This window comes from Petromyzon marinus, chromosome 6, assembly GCF_048934315.1.
Source record: "Petromyzon marinus isolate PM22_M1 ecotype Great Lakes invasive population chromosome 6, UKy_Petmar_22M1.pri1.0, whole genome shotgun sequence".
Classification (NCBI taxonomy): domain Eukaryota; kingdom Metazoa; phylum Chordata; class Hyperoartia; order Petromyzontiformes; family Petromyzontidae; genus Petromyzon; species Petromyzon marinus.
In genome coordinates, this window is record NC_133672.1 from 8,460,827 (window position 1) to 8,488,712 (window position 27,886).

General features: G+C 41.4%; 2 protein-coding genes across 8 annotated transcripts; one reads left to right on the forward strand and one right to left on the reverse strand.

Moving 5' to 3' along the window:
* Positions 1–3: 3 nt before the first annotated feature.
* DMAC2 (distal membrane arm assembly component 2) lies at positions 4–5,446 on the forward strand. The gene is made up of 6 exons (XM_032948128.2): positions 4–111; positions 2,670–2,845; positions 3,815–3,895; positions 4,105–4,241; positions 4,503–4,665; positions 4,768–5,446. The coding sequence occupies exons 1-6, from the start codon at positions 88–90 to the stop codon at positions 4,916–4,918; spliced, it is 732 nt and encodes a 243-aa protein (XP_032804019.1). The 5' UTR covers positions 4–87; the 3' UTR covers positions 4,919–5,446.
* XPO1 (exportin 1) lies at positions 5,283–27,683 on the reverse strand. 7 transcript variants are annotated; one of them, XM_032948126.2, is made up of 25 exons: positions 27,165–27,683; positions 22,322–22,486; positions 21,288–21,389; positions 20,995–21,067; positions 20,829–20,890; positions 20,690–20,734; positions 20,400–20,581; positions 19,163–19,211; positions 18,921–19,040; positions 18,613–18,741; positions 18,123–18,281; positions 17,109–17,306; positions 16,827–16,965; positions 16,281–16,462; positions 15,726–15,882; positions 15,315–15,478; positions 14,958–15,092; positions 14,281–14,464; positions 12,468–12,574; positions 11,472–11,666; positions 10,511–10,679; positions 10,114–10,248; positions 8,681–8,843; positions 8,086–8,182; positions 5,283–7,714 (listed from the first exon to the last, which is right to left on the reverse strand). In XM_032948126.2, the coding sequence occupies exons 2-25, from the start codon at positions 22,445–22,447 to the stop codon at positions 7,568–7,570; spliced, it is 3,219 nt and encodes a 1,072-aa protein (XP_032804017.1). In that variant the 5' UTR covers positions 22,448–22,486; positions 27,165–27,683; the 3' UTR covers positions 5,283–7,567. The 7 variants fall into 7 exon arrangements, with proteins under 7 accessions (XP_032804017.1, XP_032804010.1, XP_032804015.1 ...); XM_032948119.2 differs by having other exon boundaries at positions 27,129–27,682; XM_032948124.2 differs by lacking the exon at positions 27,165–27,683 and adding an exon at positions 26,553–26,631.
* Between the last annotated feature and the right edge of the window lie 203 nt (positions 27,684–27,886).

The following is a 27,886-nucleotide window of genomic DNA, read 5'->3' on the forward strand; positions in this document are numbered from 1 at the left end:
TGGGGGGTCAGTCGTCGCCGCGCCGCATTGTGGGGAGTGGGAGCGCGGGGTCACTCAGGGGTCACGATAGCGACGGCGGCTGGGACGATGGAGGCGCGCGTGGTGATGCGTGTGAGTGCGCGGCTCTTCGCGTCTTCTCGTTCGGTCGTTCGTCGTCGTTATTTATCTCGAGTGCGAGCTGTTGGCTGCTCGATTGTCGCTTCATGTTTTGCGTTGACACCGCCGGCTTGGAAAGGGAGGTGGGCCTCGTGCTCCTTTCCCGCAGCGCAGCGCAGAGGAGGCTGAGTGCATCTCGAGCCGTCCACTTGGCTTGCCCAGTGCCGCTCCCTCGCTGACGCCGCGCGGCGTTTGTGCAGCCTTCAGTTCGCCTCGGTGTTGCCAGTGACCGTCGGAGTCGCGAGATCGTGGTGATTTACTGTCGAGGTCGATAAAGCAAAGTACGGTTAGTGCCCACTTTGTGGGTTTTAAGTTACCATTGGCCCCCGCGTGCTAATGTGTCATTCCCGACGCTTGCTCCGCGCTGCGAACGGAGATGAGCACAGCGCATTGTTTCGATTGTGCATGTTAGCGCTTCAACGGTCTGGTTTTGTGTCGTATTATCACTACTACGGTTAGTGGGCAAGTTTTGTTGTTGTTGTTAATTCTCCTGTGTCCACCTAGCAGTCGACGTGCTCGTCACAAGTCAATCGACAGGTTGCGTTTGGTGAGATAAAGCGTGGGTTCTTCCACCACACCTTCCAATGCGTTTGGCTAGCGTGGACGGGTATGGCAAATGCTCTCAAGAGTTGCATCTTTCGAGCATCCTCCAACGGAGGCCGTTTCGCCATAAGTTGCCTGAGCAAGTAATCTATTTCAGGTTTTGCACATTTACAGTGACCCCCCACCTGTCTTGCTGCTCGCAAGATCACATGCGTGCCATTTATAGTCTTAAGATTGTTACTGTTTGGGACCCCTCATGTTGTGATTTGGTTAGCGATAGAGTACTTTCTTGCATTTCTCACAGATGATTTAAAGCGTGCTGTGGATTAACATTGGAAATATTTTACGGCAAGCAGTAATTTAAAAAAAAAAACCTGTTAATGTGTAGTTATGAGTGCTTCACTCATTCACAGTGTAACTTTATTAATTGGATTGATCCAATGGATGGGTTACAATATTTTACCATGTGTAAACTTTGCACAGCACAACAGCTATCACATGCATTTAAATGTTAGTGTTTATTGGTACATTATATTTTTTATATTGACCAACAATGACAGTTTTGAGATGCAAGAATGGTAACATCTGGTTATGGTTCCAGCAATAGCAGTGATTTCAAAATTACCGGCTTTGCACCACCATTCTCAACGCGGGTAATTTGCAAATAAACTAAATTATTTTTTTTATTTTACCAGGTAAGACCCACTATGCTATATAGCTCTTTTTCAGAAGCGACCCGGCCACAAATGATAGCTCAACGAATTGGTTTATCATGTGGTAATTTATAGCAGCCAATTTATCTAAATTCATGTTTCTAAATGTTGAGGGAAAAATCGGAGGACCCGGAGAAAAATTCACGCGACCACGGGCAGAACATGCAAACTCCAAATATACAGGCGCTAGGGTCAGGATTGAACCCACAACCTCATGCATAGGGACTATCCATTTAGTGCATGTGGGGGGTCTACTGACAATGTAGTCTGGCGGTGAACTATCTGTTTGCTTAAACACGTTAATATTATTCATCCTTGATCGTTTCTGCGTGTATTAAATATCGGCCGGATTCGCCTTTTGTCCGTCCAAGGACGGATGTAATGCACTAAATCTGAAACTTGGAAGCGAAAAGCAGACCGCCACGTGATATTCATTGCATCCATTCGTGTGCAATTTGTAAGGGCGCGGTGACACATTTCATTTTAAGGTTATAATCCCTTGTTCATCATGACGTCCTTTTTACTTCTATGTCTCAATAACGTGACGGAGATCGCGTGACGTGAGGGTTCTGCCTTTGTAGTGAGGGTTGTCAGTTGACGCCGAGGAGGGGGGAGGAGGCGCCTCGCCCCTCCATGTGGAGTGACGTCACCGTTATTATTAATGAAGGGGGGCTGTGTCCATTTGGAGGACGTCACCTGTTCATGATTATTAATGAAGGGGGCTGTTTGATGTTGAGGTAGTCACCTCATGATTATTAATGAGGAGGGCTGGTCGACGTGGAGTGACGTCAAGCGCGTTACACACTGGTATAGTAAATTCGGGGGGGGGGGGTGCGTCAAGCGTACGTCAGCAGGTGGAGGGGGTGTAATAAGTACGCGTGCGTACAGGGAGGGGGGGAGGGGTCTAGTTTTTACATATTTTTGCATACGTACTAAATGGATGGCCACGTACTAGGCGAGGGAGATAAGTTCTCGCAACTGCGAGGTCACGCCTGGTCTCGGGTTAAACACAATAAGCAAATCCTCCAAGGTTACATTTTCCTCATTCTAATCAACAGTTGAAATGCATGTGAGGTGCATATGACCACGATCAATGCATGCGAGGTGCATATGACCACAATTACAAGTCAACAGAACGTATATTTTGTGGGCTTGCAAAGCGTTTCGATATCACCGAGTCGAGGACAAGAGAAGAGGTCAAATAATCTCGTTACTTTACCGAGCGATCAAAAGTAATTGCCTGTCTTTATGGATTAGGTGCATGGATGGAGGCTGGTGTGCTCAGGGCCAGGTGTCAGGTGGGCACACAACAGCAACCCCAAGGAGCAATGGAAAACGAAGATACAGCACTACTACAATCGCTTCTCTGATGTGGAATTTCTGGTCAACTCCGTTTATTTCTTCCGTCGTTGGCGTCTCCAGTCACAAAACAAGTGCGAGCTCATCGCTGCACACGACATATTTTCGTTAAATATTTTTGAGTAATTTCAAGTAGCACGCTTACTCTGTATAAACATAAAAAAAAACAATTTTTGTTTTTAAGACTCAATTGTTGTTTAAAAACAATTACATCGGTCCAACATGAAACGAAATGCTACGCATGGCGCTGTGAGCAGTGTTTATCTTGTAAATGAAATTGGTACCGAAAATATTTTCAGCAGTGCTTTTAATAATGTTAGCAACATGACTGAGTGGATGAAAATCATGAACCATGGAGATAACTGACTACCTACCAAAGACCAAAGCAGTTTAAACGTAGGTGCAGTCTCAAGTAAGTAAGGACAGTAATGTTATTAGAGATGATTGCACTGAAGAACAAACATGGTAATTGACTATGCAAAACGATATACTGAGTTCACCGATTGACCTAATATTTGGGAGGGGATAAAAAAAATGTGCACACTTTACACCAACATGTAACAAATCAAGAGTGGACAAAACTTGTTAATGTTTTAGTCGAGATTAAGAGAACGACGGAAGATAGATCCACAGACTTACTTTACTAGAATACCACAGGTTGTGAAATATATTCAAGACAATCTTGATTTGAAGCTTTCGTGACTGCAGAAATCCATACTCTTTGGTTCTTTCGGTAAAGTCACGTAGTTCATGTCACCCTGATGACGACCGCTTGTGTTGCGATCGAAACGTCGTGATTTGTTTTTTTCTAACCACGTGACTACTGAAAGAACCAAAGAGTATATTGAAGACAAATCAAGAATTCTGACCAAATTAACACTGCAGCCAAGCCTGTTGGCTATATTCCTCCAGTATTTGGCTTCTGGTTCAAGTGTATTTGGTAATGTCACCCACTCAGTAACATGCTGCTAAAAGGGTAATTTAAAAAATATATTCTGGGTGCCTAATGTGCAAGTTTTTATATTTCACTTTATTTGCAATAGAAATTTTGAATTAACGAAGAAAAGGCACGGAAAGAATGTGGCAGCTGCACATTTCATCCTCTCCAGAGGAGGAGGTGTAAGGTAATGTGCCACGACATGAGCATAATAAAAACCACATACTTTCAATCGCTGTACATTTTTGCTGTTATCAGATGTAATGGATGAAACTATTAAAATACAAACTAAAATACTATATTGTACAGTAATGTTATGTAGAAATTGGTTTAAGTAGCAGTAATACCAATTTTTCCAGTGTGCATTGTGATTGACTGGAGTAAATCTCACTGCAGATTTGCAGGGCAAGAGACGTGGTACAGGGCTAAGAAGGGAAAGTTCAGCTGGGACTTTTTGAAGCATGTTGATGTGAATTTGGAAGAGGTCGATGCCAGTGGACTTCCAATCAACTACGATGGATTTGATAACTTGGGTATGATCTTTATTTTATCCACTTATGCAACATTTTTGTGCTTGCACACAATTTTTGTAAACATGTATTCTGTAACATGTTTATATATAAAAAGATTTTGGTAATCGCTTGCAATGTTCTACTTATGATACAATATTTAATATTAGGATGTTCTTCAGAGCACAGGTGGTATGCTAGCATACAAAAAGCATAAAATTCAAACCTTTCGAGGGTAAACTGCACCCCGCACGTTTGACACTTTTTTTCTTCAAAAAAATACAGAGCAGATGGAGCAGTTGAAGGCATTGTATTTGCGGAACTGCCCAAACGTGGATGACTGGTGTCTCAACCGGTTGCATATGTTCCGTGAGAGCCTTGAGGAGCTGCACCTCACAGGCTGCCCACTGATAACAGACCGTGGGCTCGCCTCACTCCACAACCTCACGTGAGAGTCCTACCACACGCAAGGAGCCACTTTTTCATGAGTTTAGATACATTTTAAATATCGAGTTAGGCGCCTATTGACAATTTTATGGTCATTCCACAGGAACCTGAAGTACCTGGAGTTGTCACACCTGCCACTGGTGTCCCATAAGGGCCTCGTCAAGATACTGGTGGATGATATGCTGCCCAACACCACAGTCATCATGGAAGATGCACCGAGTTTGAACGAGGAGACATTACCTGAGCAAACTTGAAAATACTTGGAAAAGCTTTCAAATTGAGTGCCTGGCCAATTTTATAATTCATCTGTGAGCAATTCTATTTTGTGCCAGTGGAGTCATTATTAATGGTTGCTAAAGGCTTGACTCATCATTTAAGTTGGCAGTATACTGAAATAATTTCCTAAATTAGTAACAAATAAAAGTTTGATACAATGTATTTTAGAGTCCATTGAGTTTTTACCAATTGCACATGAGAATACAATTTGTTGATTATAGCATTTATTTTACAACAGCTCAATCGTTCAGATGAAAATGGGAATGCTTTATATGAAACGGATAAACTATTACGCCATCCCCGTCAAAAACGATTGATTTAAAAATTCAATCAACACAGCAATGAAATGAAGCATTTTAATCAAATGTAGCATATGTAATTGATGGAAACTGATTTCTAATGTCAGTTCTAAGTCTTTAAAAACCTTATAAAACATGACTGTACAATGTTGATGCAATGTTTGTCAAAAGTTGTATATTAACAATAAATCCAAACAGTTCAGGTGATGTTGAGAAATCAGACAGTTTTCTTACTGACAGTATGTAACAATAACCAGTTGTATTTTTTACATTTAAAATAATTTGTATGTAAAACTAATTTAAAGAGCTTATGTTTTGTGATATGCTTCAGCCTGTAAGAGGGACACGTTAGACACAATCTGACAAGTTTCTACTTTTATTAATCCCATAAATGGGATATATACCAGATTTTACATATCAGCACTCCAATTAAAGAATGCTGCCCAACCACGTTCAAACCAAGTTGCAACACATTTTTAAAATGTCAAAACAATTATCCGTATACAACAGAAAATGCAAGCCAACATACTGAGGTTGCAACCATTGATTAAAAAAGCACAACTGCATTCATGTGTTCGCACTACACACAGCCCTCCCACGCCTGACTCATTCAAATACTGAAAATGCGTGGCCTAGCTGAGAAATAAACTTACAGTACTACATTACACATTACATTCAAAACTACATTCCATACATATCTCCAGATGTAAAAAAGGGGCCAAATAAATAATATCTACTTACGTGATATAGAGCATATATGTCATGAGTACCACGGCAAATCACAATAAATTTACTTTTAATGAGTAAGAGCAATGGTCATCCTCTGCATGGCATGTCAAGCAGTGCAGGGGTTCACATCTCAACTGCTATCCAAATTGAAGGGGGCAAGTATTGTAAAGCCAGGCTAGCGAGGAAGGCATTTTATGCACTGCAAATGGTTTGCACTGCTAGTATGGAAACAATTGGAAAAAGACCAACATTCACCTGTGTTAAAGCTAGTGCCAAGGGTAGGTACAAACCAAACAAGTGTTCAGTTTTGCTTCCAGTTAACCAAAGGATAATTTGGTGAATACCAACTGTGAATACCAAAAAGGTAGTTGGCCGATGGTTGAAATTGTTATTTTGAAAACTTAATACGATTCAGTACTTTTATTTTAGTCACACAGTAGTTAGGTTGGAAACGAGGGACACAACATTGAATACAATGCTTTACTCAGGTGAAGGGATGTCTATAAATGGCTCAATTGAATATGGCATTTTCGGTCCCTGCATGCGACAACACCATGCTCATCTCACCATCTTTGGAGACCCCCTGAAGTAGTGTTACACAGCTGTGTATGGTGGTGACAAACCACGCAGTTTTGCTGTAGTACAGTAAATGCAGCCCTTATCATTTACAGTAAGCAAGTTGTATGAAAGAAAACAGCCTAGATAAAGGAAAAAATAACAGTTATTAAATAAGAAACAAATGGTAACAAAGGGAACCTCGGTAAAACTGCCTTGACACCATCAAGGGAATGGAGATTTATACAGATGGCCAAAGATAACACCAAATGGAAAAATACCCATTCATGATCTGGACAAAAAGATATTGCAGTGGACATGAATCTGCAATGAAGAATGAAACAGTTTTGTAGGAGCTATAATTCAAACTTATGCATTTCACGATCTACTATTCAAATGCTCAAAAATTTAGCTGAGCATAAGCAGTATAGCAGTTTTCTTCACATCTAGCTGTCAAAACCAGGTTTTAAATCTCAGTGCAATTATCTGAAACATTGATTTCACACTGTCTATACATCATAACGAGTTCAATACCAAAACTAGTGCTAATGTGCACGTGTACAAGTGGGATTGTTAATCAGATATTAAGGAAAGGCTGTTGTGATACCCACAAGGTCTGCTGAAGTATCATTGAGATAATTTTATTTACGAAGTTTCAGAAACATTCTATATATTACATAATTCATTGGTCTTGGGGAATTTTATTTCCAAATATTCCAATGTTATTCTTCTGCCTTCTAATGTATTACCTCCAGTAAAATAAAACCGATTAAATGGAACATATGCACATTTTATATTGGCATGTGGGGGCTATGGGAGATGGTGAGAATTGGGAACCAACAGTTAACTTTTTCAAACACAAAATTAAAAAAGGTATAAAAAAACTATTTCCAGCATCAGCACTGGCATCTCCCATTTGTTCTGAAGGCAGGCACTTGGAGGAAACGCGCCCGGCTGGGTTGGTCGGCACTGGAGTCTAACACCTGCTGCTGTTTGAGATTTTGGGTGTGATTTGACTCAATTGGCCCGATGAGGTGGACAGGGTCAGTCACACATCTCCTCAGGCATCTCATGGGGGTTGAGGATCCCAGGAACTGACAGTTGGATCTTCCTCTTTTCATCATTGGCCTGACGCAGGGACTGCTCACGCTCTTCCAGGTAAAGGTCTGACGTGTCCTCCCCTGCAAATTCCTGTCAACGAATAAGATAGAGCAGCAACATATGAGATATTACAAAAAGTCTTGTTTACTACTCTTTACAGATCTTGCCACCCAACTAATTCCTCAGCCAATTATAAGCATGACCATTTCTAAACGTTTTAATTGTTCACTTTGAAATGATGCCACCTAAAAAAAGGTCATGTTATATACTCTATTTGAAAAAGTTTTGTTGGCTGGCATGTGGCCAAGCGCGTCTGTGTGCAGTGATGATATCACTCGTATCCCACAACGTTGAGTCAAGTTCGTGCGCACTCATGTTATGCAAATGCACGGGATATGCGATTATACAACGGATGCATATTAAAATAAATAATCAACAAGTGATTAAAAACATAAGCATACCTTTATCTGTACCAAAAAGTCTCTCAGATGCTCTTTAAATGCTGGGATGTCTTGATTTAGGCTAAAGAGCCCGGTTACGAAGACCTTTACTTGTGCACTGAGGGATAGAGGAACAGAAGTATCAGAGACCAAATGCACACCAGATACATCTTATTGACTAAATAAAAGTGAGCTTGCGGTGGACATAACCAAAAGAAAGCACCATAGCTGGTGGATGAGACTGGAAACTGAGTGGCAGCCAAAGGAGAGAACAAGCCTGAGCGGTCAACCACTGTGGAAAAGCAGCAATGAGATCAGTTCATAAAAGCACAGAATGATGAGGGATGGTGACACTAAGGGGAAGCCTGCATCCAGCAGTGGACAATTAATGGCTCATGACGATTACATTATACATTTAGATTATTGACCTAACTATGAATTTAATATACATTCACATAAACGCTCCACAAACCATTTGATAATCTTACATGCATATAAAAACGCCAAATCCCGTTTATTGTCTCAGAATAAGGTGATGCTCTTTTTTAACCAAGCATGTAATCATTTGGCAAAGGTTAATAAAAATACATAGGGAGAGTAAATCCACAATACTCACTCCTGCAAGTGTGGGAAGGCAGACTTCAGGAGGTTGGCGACATACTCCTGGATAAACGGCTGATTTGAGATCGCAGGGCTCGTAGGGTTAAGTGGTGCCGTTATCCGATTCTCCTCCACCAGACTGAACATGTTGGCCAGGATGGTGGCATGCATTGTCAGGCCTGTATCACCACAGTTTAAAAAAGCATCCCATATTTGCATGCATTATAGCACAAAAAAACAAAAAGATGTCTGGTTATGCAATAATTGTACAATGTTAAAGATTAACGACATCATGGGAAAATATGTGGGTAACATCCACAAGTGCTTCGAGTCTCGGTGGTGACGTTTCCTTTGAGCACCGAGATTTTCGAAGACGAGTGGAAATATTGTAATTTTAAAGCTACACATTTCCACTCGGTAAATTAAAGTTGCTGTATTAAACGATTTAGATCAATTATAGGGTACAAGGAGCTGACTTATATACTTTTCTTTTGCTCTTCAGCACCACTGTACATTCTTGATTTGAAGCTTTCGTGACTGCAGGAATCTACTCTTCCCCCCCCCTCTCGGGTCAATATAATGCCTCGTCCACAGCAGTCAGATTCTCTCACCTGAAGTCGGTCGCTTGTTGTTGCGATCGAAACGTCGTGATTTTTTTTTCTACCTACGTGACTTTACCGAAAGAACCAAAGAGTATGGACCACTGTACATGTTCAAAATGTTGAGAAAAAAAGTTAACCAAAGCTTTTCTTTTAATCATCATGTCTAGATGGGTAAACAATTTTAGGGAGTTCACACCATCAATATTAAAATTTAAGTCAGCAACTATGCAGCTGCATTATGATAATTTTACGGAGCCAGTATTTTCGACCCCAGTTTTATCCTAACCACTATCGTCATCGTATCACGAGACCAATAATCAATTTATAACTCTCGCGGAGCAGTGCATCACCCAATGCTAGAGAATGGTCTGTGCAAGATGATATCCCAGAACTGTTTTTTAAATCTCATGTAACCTGTGATTCACCTGCCCCGCTATAGGGAGAAATGTTGCGCATGACAGTCAAACCAATATTTGTAATTCTCTTATATGCACAGCTAGCCCAGATTTTTTGTCAACATTTTTTTGTAAACTCACTGGTGATTGGGCTGGGATTATCAACTCCCTACACTTGAAACCAAGTTTACTCACTAGGTTCCTTCCATTTTAATCTGGTGCCAGATCTTACCTCTAAACCACCATACCACCTCTGAATGGACTTCTTCTGGTCTAATGTTTAAGTTATATTGGGGAAAGAATAAATTGTGCATACAGTTAATCATATATCTGTACTGTTTGTATCACTGTTAAGGTGACATACAACTTTTTTCACTGTACCATACATCAGATGGATTGTTTTTTTATTCTAACAGGTGCGAGTTGTTTAAGTTGTGAATGTAGCCCTGTACCCGCAGTGTGCGAGGTGTCTGTCACCACTGAGAAAATGTGCTGCAGGATGTCACAGAAGTAAGTCTGGTAGAAGCTTTGCGCAGCTACTGCTTCCTGTCCAACATTCTGTAGCAATGCATACAGGATAGAAAGCCCTGCATAAGCACACACCCACCCACAGACACACAACAATTAGTTAATTATCCCAGACAGTATACAACAAAACAAATCATAAAACATACATTTAAGAAAATACAAAATCAGAGAAAAATGCATTGCTTTAAAAATAAATTAAACTTCACCATGATGACCTGCTAGCCCATCTTTTGTTCATTACAGGGCTACAGTGAATATTTTATACAGTTTGCTTTGGCAATTGGAAGAAAAAAAAACAATATCGTTTTAAATAATACTTGCCAGTGTCTGCAACATTCCTCATTGTATGCTTGAAAGCCCAGATGATGGAGTCAAGCACTAACTTAAACTGAGCAGGTGGGATGTTAAGGAAAGCTGGGAAGCAGTTCGAGTTCACTGCCTGCAGCAGCAGGAAGAAGTTAGTTCGGTGCTCAGGGAACTCTTCAAAGTCCTGTGGAGGCACCGTGGTCACAGAACAGCGGAGTTTAATAACACTACATTTACGTGGTGAATACGATTTGAATCATGTAACAGACTTAACTAGGGGTAGGTACAACCACTGTCGTTAAAGTTCCCTTTATAGGTGTACCCCGATAAACATTAATTTTATTTACGATGATACATTATGCTCCTCATAAATTAACACTTTTTTCGGTTTGTTTCGTTTCTTAAATCCTAAATTATATTTTGGCTTAAAAATCTAAATGCCTACAGTAAATGCATTGTTATTTGTCCGTGTATACATTTTATACAGTTCCAGGCCATTTGCCTGGCCACCGCGTTTCGTAACGTCACCCCTTGTTCCACCACAGGGGGAGCCAGATGCTCCTACAGCCCATCCCTCACCTTCAAAGTAACCCCCTCAACACCTCGCATGACGTTAACTGCAGTTCTGGTTTGTAACTTACAATGTACACTATTTCTTTTCAAGTCACCTATCGTTACGATTCTGCAGATTGATTAATTAAAATATATTAGTTGTGTTGAAATTGAAAAGTGTTATTTCAAGAGGCTTTGGGTCAGAAAATAGCAAAGGAACACGCTAGGTTATACAATGGGATCCGATTGGAAATACATTTCGATATAGATTTTTCACTGAAGGTTCAGGTATTCCAGAATGCAACTCAATTGTATATTGAGGTACATACGTATTACAAATGCATGTAAATGCATTAGAAAAAAATCTTATATGGAGAAATTCAGTTTCACTGCAAACGATGGCTGGTGAAGTGCGCGCACACACCTTGTTGATCATGTCGAGAGTGCACTCGAAGACGGCATCGAAGATCTGTGGGATGCTGGCGGTGATGTGCCCGCCCAGCTTGTTGACTATGGTCGCCATTGTGCTCAGGACCTCCGGCTCCCGAGCCGCTGCCACATTGCGTTGGTAGTCAATGAGCACAGCATCCAGGAGGGGTGGCACAAAGTTGTCTGCCACCTACAGATGGGTGCACACACGCACGTGCAACACAGGGATAACATCTTTAGGAATGATTTACCCTGCCTTTGGCAGAACACACCGATAAACTGTATGTAAAATTAATAACCTGATTTCTAGCAGATTTCGAATCACTCCGTTGGATTGTGTATGTAGAACCTCTTTCGTAGAAAACCATGCCTTTTAGAGGTGCGGGGGGGGAAGAACTAAACACAAAAAGCAGTTCTAAAGAAATCAGTTTTCAATTTAGATTTAAAAACGCAAATTACTTGGTTCATTAATGAACGAGCATCATTAATTTAACATGTGTATAGCATAAGACTTGAGGCAATTTAGACGTTCAGCTAACCCTGCCTATGAATGATACAAATCAACCTTAAAAGCCTTGGGAGGCCACAAATGTTTATAGTTAAAAACAAAATTTATTATTGTTCTCAACTCTAAATGTACCAAATGAGTTTTAAGCTCTGTTAGGATGTCATAAGTTGTATCAGTTACTGTTGCAATAACCTCTCAGCATTCGTTCAATATAACATGGAAGAATAACTGTTGTCATATACACATGAAAATTTAAATATCAGAGTTAATCCCCAGATTAGCTTTACATCAATCTGAGCCCAGTACTATTTAAAATGTTAGACCTTTGGTCAAATGAACACCCACCCGAATGAGGACATCCTTGAAATCCCTATGGTCACATAAAACAATGACTGGGTAAATGCAAGAGGGTTATGGTTGTATGCCTCAAGAGCTGCTGAACTGGTTGTCATGTTCTTCATGAGTGGCTAGAATTCTACTTACGAGCTTGGGATCATTGGAGCGGCTGACCCAGTCTGAGATGAGTTTCAGGGTTTCTTTTTTGACTGTTCGCATGCTACGGATAAGGGGCTGTTTTGTAACAACCTCACCTGCAATTTAGGCACACAAAAAATGTTTAACAAAATACTGGGAAACTCAAAAATATTGTTAACAGTAAACCCAAATAAGACAAGTAGCAAATTTAGAGTGTGGTGCTAAGTATATAACATGATTTAGTCAGTTTAACTCGTAGGCTTTCGCGACCAATATCATCCATAAGAGGGTTTTTTTATTGGGTTCGATCGCGTAAATGTGTTATTAAAACTTGCCACCACCCAACACAGCCAACTAGTAAGGGTCGTCACGTAAACAGAACATGCCAATTCGTCACTAGTACAGCACACCGGTGTGTTGGGAGAGCCCAGCCACATAATTTATAATCTGAGTACGACGTTTCGCCAGTAATTACAACTAGCTTCATCAGGTGACAGATTTGTGGAGATGTCTGTATTGGGTGGAGGTGGGTTTTAATGACACATTTATATATTTACGTCATCTAACCCCAAAAAACCTCTATTATGGATGATTTACATACTGTGTTAATTCGATCGCATCTCAAGACACTGTAGACGCAGTAGACATTTAATAAAGGCAGTCAGTCAGAGAAAAGGAAAGGTCTTGATCCTGTACTTGAATAGGGAGTCACAGGAGAGATGGTTGGGGAAAGGAAGTTCCATTACTGTAGTGGCAAGGAGAATTCATGACTTCCCACCAAAGGTAAACGGTGGCTGGAGGCTTCGATAGAAAGTCTTGATTGCTGGAGTGGAGAATGCATAGAGTTGAAAAGAGTGAGATGAGGATAGGTAGACAAGCATGAGTTTGTGGAGGATCTTAACGTTAGTGCGTGTGATATTTAAATTTGCTTGGATTGAGCCAGTGCAGATACTGGAGGATCGTGACGATGTCTCATTTACTGGTGAGAAGTCTGGCAGTATAATTTTGGATCACTTAGAGAAGATACGTTTGGAGCGGCTGTAGAGAGTTGCAATAGCAACATTGGGATGTGATGAATCGATAGATGAGGGTCTCAACAGCCGGTGGGGTAAGGAAGTGGCAAGAGATATTAACAGACAAAGGTATGAGGGGTCCTGCAGACTTGAGATGTATAACAGAATGAGAGCTCAGGCAAAATGACAACTCCAAGGTTAAAAATAATGTTTACCAATGTAAAGTCAGAGTTCTGAGTGGAACACACTCAGATATGCACAAAGCACACAGGCATACACAAGCAGGAACGCACATGTCAGCCCAAATTATTGGTGGATGGAGGTGTGCATTTGCCAACAAACAGATGTATACAGACATGCACTTACACATTTCCACACTGTGCACTTCAAAACACGAGATCAGACAAGTTCCCAACAATTCAAATCCTCAGGCTGCCCCACCTGTCTGCGCCACTAGTGGGAGCAGTGGCACCAGCAGGAAGAGCAGCTTACCAGACATCATCTATCACACATCAGCGGTCTTACATTTTTATATCACTATCTATAAAATATTACATTACCACAGCTCAATAATGTACAAGTTTTGAGTTATACATTCAACTATTGCATCATTTTACTATTATATAACCCTAGTAAAAGGTCAATGACTTACTGTAGTAAAGTTAGTCGGTTTAACTACAAGCAATTTACCTTGGCAATCAGAGGTCTTTAAATATTGTATTAAACCAGCCAATCATCTAGAACAGAAAGAGTCTTACTGAACATGCGAGATGCTGGCATTGCGTGCAAGCAACATGCCTGTGACCCACCATTGGCAAGGATGGCAGCTGAAATGTTCTCGCTTAGACACTTGTAGACGTTCAGCATGTCCAAGTAAACGCGCCCGAGCTGTGTGACGAACGGGTGCCCGACCGCACGACACGCCCGCACATTTGTCTTCAGGATGTTTCCAAGCTGCTTCACCGTCTCTGGGTCCTTGAGGATGTCCACGTTCTGGAGGGTGGGCATAAAAGGAAAAATGGTTCGCTCCAACTTTCCTTCTCAAAAAACAGATAGCAGCATTTGGTTACCAATATTAATGCATTGTATGCATGCATTGTTATTTAAAAAGTTAAGACCAGAGAAAAGGCGTCATCTGGTCGAGCACCAATTGGGTCGAGGCTCAAAAGAAAGCCGTCCCTTGGTGTGGACCAATCAGTTTCAAGGACAATGCATATATTAGTGTTTTTTTTTGCATTCTGATCACAAGCAGTGGTAAATGCATACATGATTCTTTGTAAAAGATTTCAGTTTGGTGTTTTAACATCTTAACACCTGTTTTGTTGCCAGAAAAAAGGGGAAAAACCTATTATCAACAGCTATATACATAATAAAAAGTACAATTATACACATTGCATGTAGTAGTGTTATGAAAAATGATGGTAGCCGAGTGGCTGCTATTCACGTGGCTCGCGGGGGGGGGGGGGGGGGTAGCGTTTCCAAGTACCTTGGTGGCTTGCTGGATGATGCTGTCCCACACCTGGTTGGGCAGTAACATGTACTTCTCTATCAGGTGCTCCTGCACAATGGGGTCTGTCTGGGCACTGATCATGTATCCCACCGCTTCATAGAATGTGTGCACCTGACCAACGATAAAGGACAGGAAACAAGCATGCACCTTGTTGCTGAATTCCAGAAGAATGCCACTTTGTCCTCCTACAGATCTTGCAATGAAATCAATGATTTCTGCACTTATCAATAAAATGCCATCTTCAAAAAAGTAGTATTTTATCTAGTTACTAGTTATCAAGGCTACGCATTCCAAACAATGCATTTTCAAACTAGTGCAGTTTCTAAGTCACACCTGCTGTGGCTGGAGGTCACAGATGATGGTGTTGATGCTGCTGAGGATCTCGTCAATGAAAGGCATCACCTCTCCAACTTGTACCTGCACAAAGTGCCGTCTGCACTTCTGGGAAATCTTGATAAATGTGTCACAGGCCATATCCTGCACCCCATCATGCGTTTCTAAAAATAAACAAAACCATCTCAGCAATTATTCATAAATTACAATCCACAATACAATGATATAATGCATATGCTTCAGTGTACATTTTAGATTGATGTACTTGGTAAAGAATGTTAACATTTGACAACCACATTTCTTTGTAATCTGCCAAAAAGTTAAAAGGATTTCCTGCCATGATTTGAATGACTCAAAAAGGCCATTTCAAACAAAAGTGTAGAGACGGCAGCATTACCTTGCAACCCTTACCGTGCATGAACTCAAAGAGCTTGTTGACGACAGTCTTGAGAAACTTCCAATGCGCACGCAGGAAACGAGGGTACTGCCCCACAATGTACATGATGTTGGAGGCGATGATAGCCTTGTTGTCCTTCCCTCTCTTCTGTTCACAAAGTCCCAAGAGGTCCTGGTGCCAGAATTTTCCAAATTAAAACCACACAATATGGGAAACTGGTCCACAATAAGTATAGCATATTGTAAATCAATTATATTAGCTAGCGATCACATTCCTTTTGGACATGATGATTAAAGGAATCAAACTGTGATACGCTAACTATCAAAGACATCTCAATCTAGCTCAGCACCAAACAGGGTAAGTGGCTGATTATAATGATGCATTAATTGCATGGCACAACAATCAGTATAGGGCCCAGTATTACCACATCACCTACGTGTGTCAAGCAGCACAGCTGCTGCTCCGCGTGGCTCGGTTGGACAGTGAAAAAGTGTTTCGACGTGTCCAATACCGATCACGGTGCCTTACAACAGTTATATATGAAAGCGACTGCTCTGGTTGTCACGGACCTTGATGACGGTGACCAGAAAGCGCTTCTCGTCCTCCTCGTACATGGCGCCACTGATGGATCCGATGGCCCAGCACAGCGTGTTGAGGTTCTTCCATGACCACTCCGTGCCATTCACCTGTGCGTGCAGCTTCTCTGTCATGATGCGCTCCGTGTCCACGTAATCCAGGTGAGTAAGGTACACTGCATTTCATCAGCACGTCAAAGTAAATAATTAATAAGATTTAATGGAATTATGCCTATTACAAACTACTCATGTGGTTAAGCTTCAATACTTCAATTATTTCACTGCTAATTTAAATAGATTTAGTTTATGTTCTACTTAACCTTAAAAATACTACACGGCTTATATAAAATTAAATATTATGACAGCTGTTTAAGCTTACAGTTATTTATTATGCAAACCAGAATTTGATCTAAGATAAATGATACAAGTTTGTCACATCAGAAGTGCAAAGCTATTTTTACGTGGGAGAGCAGGGGAGGAGTAACATCACAGAAAAACACATGGTGAAAAACATGGGTGAATTATCATGATAGGCCATACCAAGTGTCTCCCTCATATTCTTGTAGAGGTTGATTGAGTCTGTGTCCTTCATAAACTCACGCACCACCTCTCCCTGGTCATTCTCTACAACCAGCACCTCTTCGGGCTTGGCCATGCGGCTCACCATGATGAGCCGCACCTGAAGCACAGGTCAAATGCCCTCCTCCTTAATACTGTAGAATCATTCAACCATATTCAAAGAGACTGACCCATTATTTACAACATTTAAAAATGAAGTCTGATAAAAAGCACGTGTTTGTTATTCCCTATTTATTGCCTTACCTTTGAAAGGACGGGTAAGTAAATTTGGCGCCTGGGCGGCACTTCTGGGTGGTGGTTACCCAACAAAAGTGGCGAGGGAGAATTTGGCATGGGGCTCTCCCTGTACAGCTCGGACGCCAGATGATTCCAATACTCCAGACAGATCTTGAAAATCTCAGTCTCCTCCACCTCCGAGATCAGCACCATGTAGTGTAAAGCCTTCAAGTGAAGAATATTTCAGAGCAACTGTGTTATCTACTTCATTATATTTGTCAACATTAAGCCCGCTTCAGCTCAGTATGCCATTTAGTCAGTAAAATGTAAAGCTGTATGTAAAACTAGTAATACATATTGCAATTCCTTATCGAGGAGTCAAATGCTAAGTGGCTGATTACTGATCTATTACATAATTGCAATACCCCACCTGATCTCGAAACCTGATGGAGTTCAACAATGATGACGTCATCCTGCACTATTTAAGACCGGAAGCAGGTGGAATGGCTTCACTATTCTGGCAAATCGCCCGAAAATGCCAGATGTAATTACCAGCGAAACGTCGTACTCAAATTCTAAATGTTGTGGATTCACTCTTCAAACACACCGGTGGGCTAATTGGGGTTTTGTTAACGTGACACATTTTTTACTGATTGGCCATGTCAGGTGGTGGAGGGTTGCCATACATTTATAATAATGCGATCTAACCCAAAAACCTTTATGAATAATACTGGTCGTGACAGCCTACGTGTTTAACAAATCTAGTAAGGTCGAACAAACTGGCAATGTGAAATGTGTTGTCCATTACACGCATGTTTTTAATGTTACCTGCACAATCTACATTTTAGATTTGTACAGTGTCAAAGAAAGCATATTGTCATGAGACTGACTGAATGAATTAACTAATATTAATCACAAGGAAACAGGTGATCATGATGCATAGCACAACGTTTCACGTAGGGATATACTAAATGAAAACAGCACACCAAAATATGGGAACTATAAAAAAATGGCACAAAGTTGTTGGGGACCCGCCCTGACCTCCATGAGGGTTTCACGAAGATCAGCGCGCTTCTCCACTACGGCACCGTGCTCCTTGAGGAACGTGCACAGGAACAGGCTCAAATTTTGGATGAAGTTCTGCTCATCATCCTTCCCAGACGAGTATGCTAACCGGATATTTGTGTTGAGCGGAAGCATCTGTAAGCAGACAAGACAGAGTATGACAAAAAAACATCAACTACTTTTGTACGTGGGAAAAAAAATCAGCCACTGCACGCATGCCTACCATACAGGTTCTGCCATACCACTCGACAGTAGAAGTGAGATGGTAGCTTTGCTGCATATTTTGCGGCGAACCTGGTCGCGATTCATTTTCTACTTTATATTTGAAAGAGCTCGAAGTGTAAAACATATAGGACCTGGATCAAGCAGACCTATTCGAGGCATCTCAATGTTGTATCCCAATCATTGTGAAAGTGGAGTGGACTAGAAATGTTTGCATTCAATATCTGCGATCTGTATGTCATACCTGTTTGAGCTGGATCATGGTGAGTGTGAAGAGGGTGATAAATTGCTCCTCATACTGAACCACAGTGAGCCCCGCAATTTCCGTCAAACATTTAAGCGTCAGGTTTCTGAACATTGGCACGTTCAGAAACTGCAGAACAATTTAGACAATTAGTTCATGTGAACAACCTGATATGAAAACACAGCACTTCAAGGAGCTTCTGAATAAGTATACTTGACAGCATTAACATTTTCAAAATATATTGCATATTGTATGTATAGTATAAGAACATAACATTTGCATATTTAGAACTTGTGAAATACACTTACCTTATATACCAAGGTGCTTATTAGTTTTGTTTCAAATATGTAGCCAAGTGGAATCCAGTTGAGAAACCTAAGTAAAGTTTCAAGTGTGGCTGCGACAAGTGGAGCATTCTGCGAAGATTCCTAAAGAAAAATGCAACAAAACCAAAATAATTAACGTGATGTAGAGGAACAATTAATTACAATAAATGTAAATCTTGTATGTGCAACGCTCAGTTAATAGATACCTTAATAGATTTACTTACCATCACAAATTGACAGAGTTGGAATATTTGAGAAAATTCATTGCACATGCTGCAGAAAAGAAACAAACACAATCTTTTAAGACTGTAAGCACTCAAATTATTGACAAATTAATGTAGCCCTAATTTTAACATGCACACTTATACCCTCTACTAACCAAGTGTGCCCCAATTTATGGTTTAATTAGATATAATAGACCTTGCTAATAAAGTGTGCAATCAGCTACTCAGAAATAAAACTGAAATGCATATTAATCTCTTCCAAAAATGTAAGTATGAAGAAAATATTAACTGTTACAAATGTAAGTTATTCTTGACACATGCATCACATCCTGATCCCCAAGCTGTGGAAACTTAAAAACACAACAGATATAAATAAATTATACCTGATGTACTGTATAACCTAGTGGGGGTCTTCATGATTCACATTGTTTTCTATTGGATATAGAACATTGTGAATATAATGAAGAGTCCCAAGGTCAACAAATACAATTTGAACTTTACAAATCCAAGTAACAGTAATTGTGCTGGTAACACCTCACACCTTGGCTCTCTCCAAGGATTGGTGAAAGCCAAATGTAGGTGGAATATACCAGATTTGTAATGCCGTGATTATATTGTTGAACCTGGAAAAAAAGAATAACCTTTTCTGCTTTAGCGCACAATTTGAGGCTCAAAGTAATACGTTTAGGTATTCTTTATTTTAACAATGACACACACATACAAACCTTCAGGCACTTCCAGCCATATTTTGACCTACACACATCATGGTCTTAATTTGTCAGCAAAGCACTGTGATTCTCCATGGGTAAGTGGTGTTTGAGTAGGTTTTCATGTGCCTTTCAAACCCAGAAATGCACCATGCAATTTATCTTTGTCATGTTACGGTGAAACCTTTGAATAATATATTTTTTTGCCAATTTACCATGATGAAAAACAACTTTTACCACTAAAAGTAAAACATTAATATTATATTCTTGGTTCTTTCGGTAAAGTCATTGATGATGATTGCTTGTGTTGCAGTCGAAACGTCGTGAGAATTTTATTGTTTTATATTTTTATTATTTTATTGTTTCCCTTCTACGTGACTTTACCGAAAGAACCAAGAATATGAATCCCTGCAGTCACGAAAGTTTTAAATCAAAACATTAATATTGTTAGCCTACATTGTCGAAGTTCTTCTTCTTCTACACAGTTGATTAAACACTGCAGTCATATACACCTTTTACCTCAGACTCACCTGTCTTTGAGGTGCTTGGCTTTGACCTGTGTGAGCTGTCCACTTGAAAAATCAAATACTTCTTCACTGAGAAGCTTGAGAATGACCATGTTGTTCTGACATAACGATTCACTTGTGCGGCTGGCACCTACAATGTCACTGATAAATGTGGGCCAGTTTTTGGGCCACTCTTGTTTCAGAATCTGCCAATGAAACAATTAAATCTGTTATATTTAGAAATAGAAAAAAAGGAATGCGCATTCAACACAACATATTACAGCCTTTGATTGTAGGATAGAATAAAATCTTACCTGAACAAGAATCATGTTTAATTTTCCTAGGTAAACCTTTTCTTTCTGTAAAAATGAGGAAAATGTTATTCATACATAAATAAAAACGGATTAAAAGCATCCATTAAACTCTGCACTATATTCAAGAAAAGCACCTTACCTCCATTGTTTGAGGTTCTTGTGATGTTTTAATTATAAGGTAAACAACATACTTCTTTATTCCTAAAAATAAACAAGTGAAGCAAGTGTACATTAAAACACATCACGACTTTCAAAAAACGCATAATCTCAAGTGTTGTAGTGTGTTTAATTATAAACACTGGTACCTTCACACTGATTTCTTGGAAGAATCTTCCAGCGGGTTTTTATAGCATTCTCCAATATTTGTAAAGCATAGTACTGTAAAGAGAGACAAACAATTTGTTATGGCAGATATAATATATGCCATACCGATTTTATTGCTAATATTTACTACATTAAGTTTCTACACTTCATTTTACATTCTTAACATTGTCAGTGTCCAACTGGTAAATATAGAAAAACACTGGCAAAAATAAATCGCTCCTCTCAAGAGCTATTAACAGCACATATTTAATGTTTAAAAAAAAAACTGCCTTACCTTTGTGTTCATGTTCTGGGAAAACTCGAGAATGGTGTCAACCCGAGTCCACGCGTCGGGGTGCTCCTTGAGCTGCGTTAGGACCTCTTGGGCCACACGTTGCTGTTGAAACCAGTGACATTTGACAGCCAGGTGAGATGGTACTGAACTCTAATTTTATGCTCAAGAATATTTCTGTGGGAGGGATTGCTTGAAAATCATTGTATTTTTTTACTATTAAAACTATGCCAAACAGAAAAGTACATACATCTGGGCCATTAAAAAATTTATTGCACTCTCAGTACAATAAAAATAAAACTATTTCATGTCCACAGCAAGAGATTCAGACCTAGATGCTAATAGGTGCAAAATGTTTGCACTTGTGCCGACCAATTGCGGTAGGTGTGGGTATGCTAACAAAGCACACACGTTTATTACACCCTGTTCCAAAACAACCCGCAGAATCTCTTCCAATGCACTCCAGCAGACCATATCACAACAAACACACCTATGGATTCAATCCAGCACTTAACCATTAACAAAATATAATTTCAAATACTGACAGCCCAATACTCTTGTTACAACTTGCTATATGACATCCTACCTCATTCTTCTGAAATCTCAGACAATCTTAAGCATAATCAAGAAATCATGAAAAAGCAAAAAAATTTTAGTTTAATATTATGGATATTGTATAATAGTGGGATATGTTGGCACCTGATAATACATCATGCATCTTCTGGTCTAACACCGTTTGAGACTAGGCTCGAAAGAAAGCTGTCTCTGGCGTGGACCAATCAGTTTCAAAGACAATGCATATATTATCAGAGTATGTTTTTTGTCTGCATTCTGACCACAAGTATTGTGGTAATGCAGACATGATTCCCTGAAAAAGGTTTCAGTTTGGTGTTTTAACATCTTAACACCTGTTTTGTTGCCAGAAAAAGGGGAAAACCTATCCTCATATTTTAAAAAGGTTCCATGCCAAATTAATGTCATATTTGCTGCTCATGATGTGCTTCCTGATAATCCTAACCACTGCCTTTTGCACATACCTGTGGACCTTCTCCCTGATACAGACAGCTGACCACATTGTCTAGCAAACCAATGTCCAACTTCTGGCCAAAGTCCAGCAGCTGCCGAGCTGCGTGGTCTCCCAACATGGTCATAATGGCTGGCATGGGTTTTACAATAAGTTTCCAATTTTTTTTTCAGAACTTCTGCAAGAGACACAAAATCACAAGTCAATATAATGATCAACAAATAACAGTATATAATTAGAGTATATCACTATACCAGTGTAACATTTAAATAACGCAATTACCATAACAGAAAATGTCAGCGTGGTAATGAACACATTATATATTCTTGGTTCTTTCGGTAAAGTCACGTAGAAGGGAAACAATAAAAATAATGTATTTTATATATTTTATTGTTTCCCTTCTACGTGACTTTACCGAAAGAACCAAGAATATGAATCCCTGCAGTCACGAAAGCTTTAAATCAAAATGAACACATTTTCAACCCGTTTGCAAATATTCAATTTATAGTAATACATCCAACTATGGAAATTCCATTTATTTAGGAACTGCGTTAAAAAGGATAATGGTCACAAAATTATTTGAAAATATGTTTTATCAGTAATATTACCACCCCACAGGTAAGATTAAAATAAAAATTTGTGACTCAGTGCTAAAATATACTTTCAGCGTGGAATAATTTTGGGTAGTCCAAGTGTTCAAGTACATATTCCAAAGTTCACAAAATGTAGACTATAAAAAAACACAACGCTATGTTCATAAGCGATTTTAAACCCTGGATTGGCTACCGCTTCACAAACTGCCCCTTAAAGTTATCTTGAGAATGTTGTGACACGTTAATACTGCATTTCCTCATGTCACTTGAGACCGAAGGCACCAACCATTACGTTTTGACTTAAAACTTTCGTGACTGCAGGAATTAATATTCTTTGGTTCTTTCGGTAAAGTCAAGTAGATAGAAAAATAAAGTGAATAAAAATAAGAAAAATAAAACAGACTATCGCTTGTTGTGATCGAAACGTCATGGTTTTGTTAATTCACTTTATTTGTATTATTTCTATCTACGTGACTTTACCGAAAGAACCAAAGAATACCATTACGTTTTGTTACATGTTCGGCGATTCTGTGTAAACACAGCCTTGTAATAAATTTGGGATGATTTTTTTAAAAATATTTGCTCAGTGAAATAGAGGCACCAAGAATAGGGCTGCTTTATGCGGTCAAAAACATCCAAATTCTGGGAAAATCACGTCATGAAGGTGTGGATAATGGAACAGTGAAATAACAGGGCAAAACTCTTATTTATGTGTGCCTCTTTCTCAAATGTTCAAGTTTCACAGAAATTCCAATTCATTCTAAAAATTACATCATTCATTACTGATCAGAAAATACTGCAATTTTCTTTTAAGTCATACAAGCGAATTCTGCTTTGTGAATACTTTAATTTACATCATAGACATAATATTGCAACCAAAACGTTGGGCCACCAGTGCTTCCACACTTCTCTGCAATTAAGGGCACTAATTGCACTGCAAGGTATTTTAGTGAGACCAACTGTTCCCACGAAGAGGAAAATAGTCTCCCTTTTCCTAGATTAGCCAGTGAGGTGTAAACCTTACATTTCACGATCATATAACTTCAAGTGCGTTTATATTCCAAGCTGTTTAATACAATCATTTGTAAAAAATATTGTTTACAGTCATGTGAAATAGAATATTGAGTAATCTTAGAGGAATATTGAACATAACACATTGCACTTATTACCAAGCGCAAAGTAAAGTTGGATATCATTCCCTGCCGCATATAAAACTATCGAACAGTTTTTACACCAAACTACACATCTAAAAATGTATTCTACTTTCCTATAAAAGCCCTTTTTAACAAAAAATGACTCTTATAGGTGAACAATACACGCATAATCTATATGTTACCGTAGCTTTGACCAAGTACTGTACAGTATTGTGCGTTTCCATATACCGTACAGAAAAGCACCCTAGCCTCCCATTACATGGTAAACCTGGACCAATGTCTACATTACTGTACATTATCTACGTTTGAATTGGTTAATAAACATTCAATAAAAGCCACGTGAGCAATATTTGTCATGTGATGAGACATTCTCAAAAGCTGCAAGGCAACTGTCGAGTCCCATGCCGCTCATCAATTCCTTTATAACAAGTCTGTCGTAAAAAAAAAGTCAAGAGAATGATCATGGCAAAATTGTAAAGCGTGTCGAATTTTACAATTTTAAAAAAAATTGCAAAGGTAAACGCGTTGATTTACAGCGAGCCAAGGAGTAACTGCTATACTGTATAGTTAGTGGCTATCAACAGGGTTGCTAGTAATTACTGAATATTTGGCTAATTTAACAGAATACAGTAAGCATAAGCATGCTTTGTTTCGAACATCAATCGACGTACGCGTGTATACAGTACATTACAAACACGATGTATAATCATGTGGGGCTGCTATATATTTTCCCCCAAAGTGACCCACATTTCACACACAAATTGAAATCCATCACAAATGTACAATTCGCATTCCCACAAATAAAAGTGCTCATCAAAAATTAAAAGAATCCAAATTCCGCCGCCTATCCTATGGCCAACACGTATGGCCTATAGGCTGCCCCCCACCCCACACATAAACATTACCCACATGCGCCTCACCGCGGATTTCAAGTCACAGCTGTTGTGCATACACTACCGCCACTACTACACCACTACTCTACGTGCAGGCGACTGGGTGGAATTTTCCATTCATGCCGCTCGCGTGTGCCATGTGCTTAAACGGTAGCGTATAGCATACAAACACAGCCCGCCTTCCCGCCACGCCCAGCCACAGCCCGATCCACTTTTAAGATATAAAACTCCCTCTCTTAAGTTTGCTGTACGTTTAAAAAAAACTACTATAGCATTTTTTGTTGTTTATCCAAGACCCTCGATGTTCTTGCATGTTATAGAGAGGGGGGGGTGGGCGGCTAGGCCCACGTTGGGTTGGGCCTCCCTCCACCCCCGCCGTTCAGCCTCGCTCACGGGGCCCGTCCACACTAGGCCTCGCGTGTCTCTCTGCACGGGGCCCACCGCAACATTATTCCGAACAAAATTCCCGAGCCCCCGTATTACCATGCTTAGCCAAGTCGCGACACATCGCCGTACATACCGCGACGAGCATCAGACTTGGCCAGGCTGCATTACAAACCCGAGGAACGGGCGAAAACCCCGATAATAAACACGCACGCATACACCATACCAGGCCCACAGCACACACCACGCTCACCAAGCAAAATACAGCGGAGCGACTAAATTATAATTACATTAAAATTACTCCGTGCAACACAGCAGCTGGTAACAATAGCCAGAAAGGCTGGCGTCAATGAAAATGCATTCCACACACACACGGAGGCCCTACAAATCCTTACCAATCTTAGGGCAGTGCGAAAACAAGAAAAGCTCTCCAAACCTAAGCAAAGCACCTTTTACATCAGATCGATAAACAACGCACCGTTCAGAAGCACGGGGTTAAAAAAAACACACACACAAAAACCCACCCCAGCGAAGCGGTCTTAACAACCACGAAGCAAGGCTGCGATTGTAACGAATCGCGCGAGTGAGAGCGCTAAAGAGTACAGAGGAGCAAGTGGAGGAGCCTCGAATCCCGCCACGACCAAAGTAGCTACGGCAGCAGTGGATAGAGCCAATCCGCTCTGCGGATTCAAACACAAACACGCGCCCGCGCTACGAATTCCAATGGGACTGAGAGCACGCGCGTGCGCGCGCGCCTTTTCTTATCCCTTCTCACCACCCGCCCCCCACCACCACCACCTCGTCTAAACTCTGTAACATCATCGACAGCGGCACTTTCCCTCGCCAATAGCATCGACTTCTTTTTCTTAAAACAACAAAACAACCACACCGTCGTCCTGTTCCCTCGCAGCCCCCCACCCCTGTTGTTTCCCCCCTCTGATCAGCACCACCACCACCGCCACAAACTTAAAGCAATCACCACAGCTCGTCTAACTTGGTAACATTTACACATCCACACAATTATTTCCCTCTCGCGCAAGATCGCTTTGAAAACAAAAACAATCGGTATCACCCCCCCCCTCTCACCACCACAGCCAGCCAGCCAGCCCGAGGCTCCCCAACAATCATCAGAAGCGATGCTAATGGTAATAACAATAGCAATTAAACAATTAACGACACCACTAACAATTTGAGCCCCCCCCCCCTCCTCCTCCACGTACAACTGAGGGTCCGCGAGGAGCGAGAAGAGGACGGGCACAGCGGAGCCGCGTGCACGAGCGGGAGGTGGCGGGGGGCAGGGGGTGAGTTGGAGGGGGGTGGAGGGGGGGTGAGTTGGAGGGGGGTCGGTGGGGGGGGGAGACGTAGTGGGGGGGGGAGACGTAGTGGGGGGGGAGACGTAGTGGGGGGGGAGACGTAGTGGGGGGGGGGGAGACGTAGTGGGGGGGGGGGAGACGTAGTGGGGGGGGGGGAGACGTAGTGGGGGGGGGGAGACGTAGTGGGGGGGGAGACGTAGTGGGGGGTGAGTCGGGGGGAGTTAATTGGGGGGGGGGGTGAGCAGTGGTGGGGGTCGAAGGGGGCTGTTGAACTGATCGCGCAATACACGGGGGTGGGGGGGGAAGATGTAGTGGGGGGGGAGGAGACGTAGTGGGGGGGGGGGGAGACGTAGTGGGGGGGGGGATGAGCGTCTCCCTTGCACCGTAATAGGGGGGGGGGCGAGTCTCGCCTCACGCCCGCCTGGCTGCTGTCGATGGCGACCTGGGACAACCACCACCACCACCCCCCCCCATCTCTCTTACCTCGGCAGTGGTTGCCCCGCGTGTGGTGAGACCCACCCGGTGGTGCAAGCTGGAGGCCGCCCGCGTGTGTCTCCCGCCCGCCGCTGCTGCTGTTTGCTGCTGCTGCTGTTGTTGCTGTTCCACCAACGCCTCTCTTCTCCACTTCGTCTCTTTCCCCTTCAATATTCCCCTCCCCTCAAGTGAAGTCGCTCGTCGGACGGACGCGCGGGAACCGGTTGCAACCGGTTCGCGCAGGGAGAGTCCATGTGCGCCGCGCGCTCGCACGTTCGCGCCCTTTTTTTTCCTTCCTCCGCCCTCTTCTTGTCATTGCAGCGGCATTGCAATGCGGTATAAAATTACGCCTTTCACGTCGAAAGGCGATGTAAAAAAAAAGTCACGCGGGCGCACCAAAAAAATCCACCGCAATGACACATATTCCCTCACGAATTTACAGCGGCGGCGGCGACGGTGGTGGGTCGGAGGGTCGGGAAGGACCGACAATTTACCGCACGCATCACGATGGCGTACCCACAACGTTAAAAAGTGTTGTCTTTCGTGCGTTGTCGTCAACATCGTGACGATTTGCAGGAGGCAATCGGGGACGTGGGTCAAAACACGATCCATTGAGGAGGCTTTTTGTTTATTATTTTGCTTTAGGACAAAGCAACGCACGATGGTGTTACATGAGAGCAACGTCTTGTAAAACACGAGACGAACGCATGCTCCGGGTGGGTGGGTGAGTGGGCGGGCGGGCGATGGGAGAAATGCAGCGATGATAT